The 11,229-nt window shown below is 33.5% G+C and overlaps 1 protein-coding gene across 1 annotated transcript; it reads right to left on the reverse strand.

Moving 5' to 3' along the window:
- Nucleotides 1-273: 273 nt before the first annotated feature.
- LOC131932908 (uncharacterized) lies at nucleotides 274-10,131 on the reverse strand. Its single transcript, XM_059289799.1, has 10 exons — nucleotides 10,090-10,131; nucleotides 7,522-7,664; nucleotides 6,966-7,102; nucleotides 6,419-6,531; nucleotides 5,992-6,113; nucleotides 5,379-5,698; nucleotides 5,017-5,159; nucleotides 4,767-4,888; nucleotides 4,072-4,235; nucleotides 274-3,121 (listed from the first exon to the last, which is right to left on the reverse strand). The coding sequence occupies exons 2-10, from the start codon at nucleotides 7,649-7,651 to the stop codon at nucleotides 2,711-2,713; spliced, it is 1,662 nt and encodes a 553-aa protein (XP_059145782.1). The 5' UTR covers nucleotides 7,652-7,664; nucleotides 10,090-10,131; the 3' UTR covers nucleotides 274-2,710.
- Between the last annotated feature and the right edge of the window lie 1,098 nt (nucleotides 10,132-11,229).

Consider the following 11,229-nt stretch of genomic DNA (forward strand, 5'->3'; position numbering starts at 1 on the left):
CTTCTTTCGTTTTTTTCTTCTTTGATCTTAATTCTAGTGTTGGAAGAGATTCCCTCCAACACAATTAAGTATTATGTGTCAACTTGTTATGCTCCATAAAAGGCCGTTGACTCTATAAGTGCCTATTGTTTACGTATGCACAGTCACTGTTAAAGAAATTATATTCATATTCAATGTATACGCTACATTGATTTTATCCATCACTGCTTTATGTGCTTTCCTCAGCAATAAAAACAAAACAATCAGATGAGAATTTTCATAAATTTTATTTAATACCGTATAATATTTTTAAAAACACGTTTGGAAAGAAATTTTAGAACCGTCAGCGGACATCATCACCAAATAGCAAAAGCAAACATCACACTTTTCACAACCAACTAGCCATACAACAGTCAACAGCTACTTACAAAACCAAAGTATTTTTAAGATAAGGTAGAAAATCTTATGTAGCTCAGTGACGTCTTGTGTTAATGACAAGAACTGCTATGTTAAAGCTAAGCTCCCCAGCTTAAATATAACTAAATAGAACTCAATCTAGCAAGCTATAATTATTCTGATAATAATTTTATGAAATAATAAACTAAAAAACAGACATTTTAAGAAGTTTACAAACTGAATAAACTGCAAGACACCAAAATATCATAAAACAATAAACAAATTAAATTAAGAGCACATATTTTAAGCTTGTGTTAGTTCATATATAGCTCAAGGCAAAATGTTTGTTTCAACTCTTTTCTTGCATCAATGTACAATTTCAAATCTAATAAAGTATATTTAAGCTTGCACACTTGTAAAGATTTATATCAAAACATTAGGTGGCACCTGGTTACCATAAAGCATTCATGAACTTTAAAGGTTGTTAGTTCACAGGAATAAATATTTATAAAGTTGTAAAAGTTTTATAAAGTTTAGCCATCAATAGCAATATATCACAGATATTTTTTTTTCACATTTTTACATCACAATTATTTCATATACTCTGTATACAGCATTTACATTCAAATAAGATAGTTATTTCTAGCCAGTAATAATATGGTTAAAAAATAAACTATATTTATATATTATATAGGCTAAATATTTAAAACGTTAAACCTAATGTTAAAATAATAATACAAAAGTAGAAATTAAAACATATTTTAAAGAAACTATTCTGTAAATAAAATCTGAAATGATTAATTAAACTCTATATACAAATTCAGTTAGACTGGTCGGGTGGGTAAGCACTTGGTTGACAACCCCAAAGTCAGTAGTTTGAACCCTTGGGTAGATGAGGCTGGGGACAGTAACCCATCTAGGAGAGCTAACTCAGAAATCAAACAGGAGTCAAGCCCCTTAGGCGATAGGAATACCAACTCAAGTTTCTTTTCGGCAGCTCCTGCGACACTGCTGATTCCAGGCTGTAAAGGTAACATCCTGTTTCTTGGGTCCATCAGCTGTGTGGGAGAGAGGTGGGGGGGGGGGTCCAACATCTGGCTCTTCTCAACCTAAGGCCCAGGCTTTGTGCTTGGATTTCCAATGCGCAATTATCCAATAATCTATTAGAGCCACATAGACATACAAATTAAAATATAAGTATATTCGATACATATCTTGTATTTAACTAGAAACAAAGATTTTCCCACCTAAGGGAAACAATGCAAGAGTAATATTTGTTCATTAACAAAATGAGTTAAATTTGTTTTACTATACAAAAAGAATTTATGACTAAAATAAAGCATTCAAAAACATACATGTAAAAAAAAAATAATAAGTTAACTTAGCATAAATTTAAAAAGGTATCATGTATATTTAGTTCCGTTTTTAAAACTACTTATGATTTAGCTTTTGAATTTTTCAACGTTTTTTCAAAGACTATAAGATTACAAATCTGGATTCACCACATTATATCATATTAAACACAGCGACAATGATTTATTCAAATCCTCTGTAATAATTCACGGAAACCCTGTCTGTTCAATGTTTTCTATTAAAAACTGAAATATTCTTACATCACTCTGTTTCTTAAGATTTAATCTAAACCATAACAAAAATTATTATGCTATGTTAGTCATAAACAGTTTGTAAACGGACAACCCAGTCTTATTTATAAACCTTGAAATGCTATCATATACTTACACTGCTTTTGCATAATTTACAACATGATACACTAATCCTTATACGTCTTTAATTTTGATAAATCCAATCTTAGCATCAATAAATCTTCATCCACAATAACAATCACAGCAATGGGTGGAATAATTGAAATTGTATCAAGATCAACTCACATATCTGATTAGTAAATATCTTATTTATATATGTATGTATTTTAATACCATTAGATTCGTTAAAAGCATTTGAGTATTGATTTGTAAACATGATAACAGTACAGAAAAATCAAGCGGAAATCATCAAAATATTCATACATTAAAAAAAAAATATTACAATTCTTGTTAAAACCAAGAAGAAATAGTACGTGATTTACAGTAGGCGCCAACACAAAAAAAAAATCACATTTAACAATTATAACTTGCTCTTCTAATTACATAAATGCAATATAAAATGCAGACTCTATTTTACTAAATGCTTCAAAGTACGCAAATGTAATCTAAAATATTTATTAAAAAAATAAATCCAAATACACTTTTACAATACAGTTACAAGGAGCAAACATTTAAGCTAGATATTTAGAAATAATAAACAAAAAGGGCTGAAACTTTGACGGAATGTATGGTCACCAATATTCTAGATCTGAATCCCCTTCTATATCTTCTTCTGTTGAAGAGTCATAGCTTCCGCTGGAATCATCATTAGCATCCTCGCTATCATCAGCATCGCTGTCATCGCTGACCAAGTCAAAGATGTTGCGCACCATGCTGTTGTGCATGGGGCGTTGAGCTTGCAGAGCGCAGAACTTCAAAGACATGCGTAGATACAGTAGTTGAGCCTCAAAGTGAATTAATAAGGAATGTGGTAGCTGTACTAGTTCTAGAAGGCGGCGCAGCACAGTGCAGTTTAAGACCAGGGTGATGTATTCTTCGTACTTGGGTGGGTTGGTGAGAAGCTCGTGGGCGAGAAAGTTTTCTTGGATGGACGAGACAGGCAGGATGGTGTGAAGGCAAGCTGTGCTTTCAATGAAGCAACACTGTAATATAAGAAACATTTAATAAACCAGGTATTATAACAAAACATTTTTAACTGCACACAATAATGTAACGGCAAACTGTGCTCTAAATAAACCAATGCTGTCAAATAATGAATATTTAATAGACAGATTTTTTAAAAATCAAACATAATTGTAAACAATAGTGCAAAGGCAAGTTGTGGTTTAAGAAAAGCAACACTGTCAAATAATAAATTTTTGACAGATATATTTTTATTTTAAATTGAACATTTTGGTAATTGTACACAATACTGTGGAGACAAGCCTTGCTTACAATGATGAACATTATAAAATAAATATTTAATAGACAAATTATTTTAATCAAACATTTTTTGGTAATTGTATACAATGTGAAGGCAGGCTGCGCTTTAATTCAGGGAATTCTGTCAAATAATAATAAATATTTAATAGAGATTGTTTTAAAATTGAACATTTTTGAAATTCTACACAAACATTAAATGAGGTACAGATGTAGGACATTTGATAGTTAATAAAACAGTTACTAGCTCAGAGCCCAGTCTTAAACTAGTAAGTCCCTAACTACTAGTGGAAGAAGTCATTAGGGAGTTGTTTCAATATAATGTCTTAGTCTAGACAGAAATTGTGATAGGAATATATCTTATATTATAGTTGTCAGTCAAGAGGTGTCAAGGTTTTAAACATGTAAACAAAACCCTACAACAGCTGCTTTGAGTAGCATGTCCAGTACACTGATCAAGTGACACTCAATACTGGATATTGCTTATATAGTAAAGGGTTGTTGTTGCTTTTTTTTTTTATTATTTTTTAGCATGTTAAATTTATACAAATCTGAAAAACAAAAACATATGCTAGATAAAATATAACATGATTTTTGAAAATCCAAACCCACCTGAAAAACAAAAACATACGCTAGATAAAATACAACAAGATTTTTGAAAATCCAAACCCACCTGGAAAACTTTCCGTGCTGCCAGTTGTTTGAGTGAGGCACACCTGTAGCCAAACATGAGCTGGGTGAGGGTGCCAGCGTAGGACTGGAGGTGAGAAAATTCTGGAAAGTCGTGCTCAATCAGGTGTGACAGCTCCCTGTTTACCTCTCTGGTATTAAAGTAACCTGCAGGGTACAAGACTGGTAACTATGGCAACAAGATGTGGGCATGCAGGGTAACAGTCAATTTTATTAAAGATAACTACAGTTACAGTAAGAGAGTATGCAGGGTGATAGGCTTTTTTAATATGACAGTAAAAACAAGTAAAGATTCCTCTTTAGACCAAGTGACCCGTTGGGCAGATGTAGTATGTTTCTATGTTTCTTCACCTCTGTATATGAAGGGATGGTGTGGTCAGCACTATACCCTTTACTTTCCCCAATGTAAGTCAGGTACTCATCAGAACTGGGGGGTGGGGGGGGGGGGGGGCTCAGAGATGTCCTAAACTCACAAATCTGAGCTGAGATATAAACTCGAGACCTTAGGGCTAGCAGCCCAACGCTCTACCATTCAACCACGCCATCCCACATGACAAAAACGAAAAGCTGACTAATAAATAACAGCAACTAGCTACTGGCAGGTACAAGAAAAAAATTGGACCTACAGATAAACAGTAATTTTGATAGTAGTAAGTTACAAAAGATAACAAAGTTTACCTGAATCTACCAAATATGATATAGGCTGAGGGGCTTTTGTGGCTTGCTCATAAAGGCTTGAGTGAAGTAGAGACTGTTGTAGTGGAATGGTCATGAAGGAAGCAAATAAAGCTGAAAGTTTTCTGTGGGGGGGGGGGGGGGGGGGGGGGGGGGGGGGGGGGGGGAGTAAAAATGTATTTCAGTTTTAAAAAGCTGAAAAATAATTCAAGAAGAAAGATGAATTCTTTTTTAAATCAGTGAAAACAGACACCTTTTTTTTCTCCGAGTCTCCCACACGAAGCACTGCAGGCTTGGACTAGCCCCTGCGTCTAGGAGTGTTTTGGCGCTTTTCAAATCTTCTCTAAGGATGCAGTGGAACAATGCAGTTTGTCCGAAGTTATTCTGATGGTTCACCTGCAAATTTTCAAATATCGGAACCCATCAACTCTTTCAATCTGGTGCCACAACTGAAGACCCTACATAACACTGGAATTTTTCTTTAAAAATAAAGTTAAATAATAAAACCCAACATAGTTTATAAATTTCTCTTTCAAGAATAAATAAAGACAGCATAATTTTTTAATTTTTAAAACAAAATCAAATTAATCTTGCTATTTATTTCCTACTACTTACATCTGTTTCTTTTCTCTTCAAAAGATAATGCAGAAAATCATATTTTATGCTCAATTTAGACTTGAAATCATCTTCAAAAAGGGCTTTTCTGGCAATGTCGCTTTCACTTGCAGGGGACACATCATAGCTGTTGTCACTTTCAAAAGCAGCCACGTTGCACAGCGCTAGGAGTGGAGTGTTACCATTGCCATCCACCATGCTGATATCTGCTCCGTTGTCACACAGGATGCTCAACAGAGACATGTCGTGACTGTACATAGCCAGGCGATGGACAACGGTCATCTTTCCCTCGTCCAGAACATTGGCATCACCACCGTGCCCTGTAACACGTATACGTTAAATAATTTTATTTCTGGGTTGATTCTCAACACACACAAAGAATAAGATTTTTTTATTAAAAATATGCTTTTTATTTTTAAATTTTCAAACAGCTTTTAAGTATTAAAAAAAATGAAATAAAAAAACAATTATATTATTTTAGCCTTACTGATCTCTGATGAAAAATATGTTGGACTTTAATTCATAGTCTGTTGAACACTTTTTTAATATCTTAGACTATAATCATCTAATACAACAGTGTTACATTATATTTAATTGGGCCTGCATTACGTACTTAGTATACTAAATATCAGATCTTTAACATCCTCCTTCACATCATCTTTAGACATCATATATTGCTTGTTTAAACCAACAACTAGCTCAGTCAGGGGGTTCCATACTCTCTGATGTGGGTGCCTAGAAAAAAGTGTATATGTATATATATATATATATATATATATATATATATATATATATATAGATATATAGATATAGATATATATATATATATAGATAGAGATATATATATATATATAGATAGATATACATATAGATATATAGATATAGATAGATAGATATATATAGATATACATAAATTTGTAATTATTTAGATACAAGCATAATAGTTCCAAACTGTGTTTAACTGTGTAGACCGAGGTGAACTACATTTGAGAAAGATCCAAAAATCTAAGAGAGCTACAGCAGATATGTGGTATACAGACCAGGGGGAGTCTGGATCATCAACATCAGGCACTCTTGTCAGGTCAATGAAAAAATCAACCAGCAGCTCTAGGCTAGACTTTCCTGGGCTGATGTACTCAGAACCAAAATTTGTCTGGGGAGAGAAAAAAAAATTGAAACCAACTTGAAAGTGAGAAGATATTTTAGTACATCCATGAATAAATAAATTGAATACTTGGAACATCTTTTACAGAGAAATTAGATAACTAAATAAAACTGTTTTTAAACGGAATCATAAAAATAAGTATTAGTGGATTAGCTGCCATCTCTGTAGAATAAAAACTTCTTATCATGATTATCTAGACAATATATGTTGGAGGGGAGGGGTTGTAAAATAATAAAAATAAGTAACATGATAACTTAGCAAGATAAAAAAATTTTAATAAGAAATACTCAATAAGTGCATTTAAACTATGGATAAAAAAATTACAAGAAAAAATAATTGCCAATTTAAAATAGATCAATTTTGTTTTAAATATTACAAGCTAATTTTTTAAAATACAAATGTTACAGTTGAAAATTCTTTACCACTGGTACTCTGTGATTCACATTGGCTCCTCTTTCTATAAGTAGCTGTGCAAGATAGAAGTTACGAGTAGCAACTCTCTGATGAAACTCATCTACACCACAAAGACATATGTATAAAGGAGTTCGCTGATAGCATCCTAAAAAACAACAGAAAAATTACATTTAATAATGTGTATGACAATATTGTTTATGTTTAATGTTTTAAAAATATTAAACAGCCATCCACCCCACCCCAATCACAATGCAGACTGGTAAAGATGGTGTGGTCGAAAGGCAGAGCATTAGGCTGCTAGCCTGAATGTTTCAATTCATATCTCAGATCGGGCTTGTGACTGAAGGATATCACTGAGTCCACCTAGCGCTGATGAGTTCCTGACTTATGTTGATGAAAGTAAAGGTGGCTGGGCATAGTGCTAACCACACCATCCTTTCATACACCTAGGTCATTTTTATGAATTTCATAAACTCAAATGAAATAAATCAAGCTGCAGATACAAGCACTATCTCTTTCAAATCTACATTAAAAAGAAGGCAATCAGCTGATTTCAATGCTTACCATCATCCAAATAAGAAGCGTTAGGGCAGTCAATAATAAAACGTTCTGCAGTAGCGTAGTTCCCTTGTTCTAAAGCCTGGGTCAGAGGAGTGTCGTTCATTCCAAATTCAACGTGAAACACAAAGGCCATCTTGTATGTTCAGCTGTTAAGAAAAAAAATGCTAACATTTTACAATTACATTAATAATAAGTAGTTGTATGCTAAAAACCAAAAATTTAAAGAGAGAGTCTAGCTGTATTACAAATAGCCCTAAGAAGGCTATTCATGGTACGCTATTTTTAACCAACCAATCATATTAATTTTTAAATTTATCTATGCGTATGCTGACATTTTTTAAAATTCTTTTTGCGTATGACATTCAACTTTACAACATAGTGATGACTGTTCGAGGTGGTCGAAGTGGTTGCGCAACAGGCAAGTTATTTTCATAGCATGGGTTCCATTCCTACAGCTCCAAGTTTTTATTTTGCTATTTTTTCTTTTTTACTTAGTAAATAAAGAATGTTTGTTGAGCTTTTTTAGGGTTAGGTATTAGGGTCATGTTTAGGTAAAACCTTAGTTTAGCGTCGGTTATTATTCCGGAATCGTATAGCAGTAAAAAAACAGTAAAACAATGGCAAAGTCTGTCACACAGTTCCGGTATTCACCGGAAGTACTGTAAACCATACTTTATTTGGCGTTATCTTTTATTTTTAATACAGAACGTTTAAAATTTGGATAGATTTATTTTAATTGCGTGTTAAATCCTGCTTTATTACTCATTTTGTATAAATAGTTATTTTTGAGTGTTTCAGCTAAATATTTCTGCTACTAAACATTGTATGATTGTTTAACAGGGTTCGTACACAGTCTGAAAAAAGTCTTGACTTTAAAAAGTCTGGACGGGTCTACACTGTGGTATGACGTTTTTCGCTGGGTATCGCAGACGAAACCTGATTTCTCAGTTACTACGTCATTGGGGGAGGGGGGAAGAGTGTAAGACCTGTCTTTTTTTTTGTTGTTGCTTGACTGACCGTGAAAACTTTTAGGGCTAGACTAACCCGCCCCAGTAACTAAGGTCACTGATATCTAAACTTGTATGAACTCATGGTGACCCCAAGTACGTAGATGGTGCTGTCTGGCTAGGTGAGGGAGGAGGGGAAATAAAAGTTACGGTACAGTTCATGATATGACGTATTAGACACTATGCTACTGTGACCTCACAGTGACCCCTCCACCGTCTCTTGTTGTGTGTGTGTGTGGGGGGGGGGGGGGGGGGGATACCGGTAGTTTTTAATAGCAGACAAAATTTTCTCAGCTATAAGCACAAATAATGGTGTGGTTATAAAGTCTTGTTTCATTTTCAAAATAGTGTACGAACCCTGTTTCTAGTCACTTACTCTTTTTGTAATCATTTTTACATCTTTGTAATAATGTTTACTATTTTCGTAATCTAGATTTTTGTTTTTACTTGGTGTAGCATTTAGCTAGATCTCGATCTAATTAATTAATGGTCGCAAATCCGCTGCAAGCCAAAAACATTAAATTATTACATTTGACTTCATTATTTATATTTATATTAATATATGTTTTTTTTATTTTTAGATCTACTAATTTAAATCTAATATTATAGTTATTCTTGTTTCCTTTTGTCGATTAAACTTAAAAAAATAAAACATTAATTTACTACAATCGACTTTCAATTTATTTATATTTCAATGGTCAAATAAACCGTGGTTTACCGTAACTCTAGTTACCGAAACTCAACAAACATTGCCCCATAATTTCCGACGCTAAACTAAGGTTTTACCCATGTTTAGGGTTAGTCCCCCCCCCCCCTGCAGCCCTTTGCTCCCCAGGGGCCACAAAGGAATGATAATGATGATGATTAGGGTTAGTCATTACGGCTAATCACATTAGGGTAAGGTTTAGAGTTGGGCATTGGCCTATGTCCTATAGGTAAGTTTTAGGTTTAGTGATAAGGTTAAATTTAACATTACACCTACATAACAGTACATATTGCATAAACAGTGGAATCACAGAATAACAAAAAAAACTCCTCACTCTGATTGCTCAGTATACAAACAGCCACAGCCAATTTAACATACAAATTAAATTGTGCAAAAGACAGTGGAGAGTCAGAGTAAGTTAGTCACTAGTCAGTCTAAAAGTCAGTCTTACTTATTACTTTAGTAACTCTTAGTCTCTAGTCTACTCTTAGTCTTGAGTAACCTACTTGCTAAGCTAGCAACACTAGGTCTGAGTAGTGAGTAGAAGGCCCTACTGCCCTACTCACTAGATCTAGACTAGATCTAGATCTAGAAGTAGATCTAGAATCTAGATCTAGATTAGATCTAGAAGGAGGGAGAGTCAGTGGCAAAAAAAAAAAATCACTGAAAAAGTGAAAAAGTAAAAAATAAAAAAGTAATGAAAACAAACAGTAGCTCATTATCAGTCATGTTGTTAGTTTTAAAAATATCTAACTCATAACTTAAATCCGAACCATTATAATAATTAAATACTAGATCTAGATTTTTTTTATATAGATTACAGGCCTAATTAATTAAGTTAATAAGCAAATTCATTACCAGCTGGCGTTTGTTGTCAAAGAATACATTCGAGCTCTTTTGTCTGTAAATACAGTAATAAGTATTACTTCCTGTACTTAGTTAAATGCTTATTTTAATTTTTAGATTTTTTTTAGGTTTTTTTTTTTCATTCGCTTATTTTTAATTTATTTTATAATATATTACGCCCAAATTTTTTAATGAAACACGCCTATGAAACATACTCAGCAATAAGTATTGTGTTCTATTATAAATCCAAAAGATGACTAATAAATCGTATGACTCACGGAGTTGTGGTAACCGAGATTAATGAGACGATATAATATAGACTAATACTAATACTAGATTCTAGATCTCCTAGAAAATTGGGGTTTAAAAATTCATTTTAATATTCAATATAGATCTAGATATAACATTAACAATGATCAATATCAACCCTAACCCATACATATAATAACGCAATGATAGAAAATGGTAAACCAGCCAGTCGAAAATGAAAAAAAAATTAATTCTGTGATGTGATGTGGCTGGGTAGTAGAGCGTACGATAGATAACCCGAAAGTCTCGACTCACCCAGAGTTTCTTCCAGCCCCCCCCCCCCCCCCCCCCGAGGAAAGTCTAACCCCCCCCCCCCCCACACACACACACACACACAACCTGAAAGGAATGGAATGTATATAGAAAACATATACTTTTATCAGTGCCCCCCCCCCCCTCCCACCGGAGAAAAAATGTCCGGAAGAAACACTGGACTTACCTAGCTGTAAAGGGCGTTTTGACTAACGTGAGGGAAATTCAAGGTGGCTGGGTATAGACCTGTAGAGATCTAGGATTGTTTCTTTTTTAATGCATTTTTTTTTTGCTCCTTTATATCACGTTTCATTCATGTCATACATTCATCCATGACATTTTATTATATTTTTAAAAGATAATATTGCATACATATCCATTGTAAATCTTTTTTTTTACTACGGTGTTATGTTTTTCCTTTTTGTTTTAAAGTTCTTAATTTCAATTGTGAATTTTTAAAACTTAGCAAAATATGGTTGCTCTCACTAATTATTCGTACTTTTTTAGGGTGTATGTCAACATCGTGAAGATTCAGGATGTATTTTGTAAAGAAATATGGATAACAATGACAGCATTTGTATACCGCAATGT

The sequence above is a fragment of the Physella acuta genome, unplaced genomic scaffold, assembly GCF_028476545.2.
Source record: "Physella acuta isolate Inbredline_101_S28 unplaced genomic scaffold, ASM2847654v3 ptg002312l, whole genome shotgun sequence".
Classification (NCBI taxonomy): Eukaryota; Metazoa; Mollusca; class Gastropoda; family Physidae; genus Physella; species Physella acuta.

What these genes read in the sequence shown, in the direction of transcription:
- LOC131932908 (XM_059289799.1), bottom strand. Translation starts at nt 7,651, where the DNA reads ATGGCCTTTGTGTTTCACGTTGAATTTGGAATGAACGACACTCCTCTG. An exon ending in TGAATCACAGAGTACCAGTG is followed by an intron (nt 6,532 to 6,965) that starts GTAAAGAATTTT and finishes TTCTCTCCCCAG; the next exon opens with ACAAATTTTGGTTCTGAGTA. An exon ending in GAGACTCGGAGAAAAAAAAG is followed by an intron (nt 4,889 to 5,016) that starts GTGTCTGTTTTC and finishes CCCCCCCCACAG; the next exon opens with AAAACTTTCAGCTTTATTTG.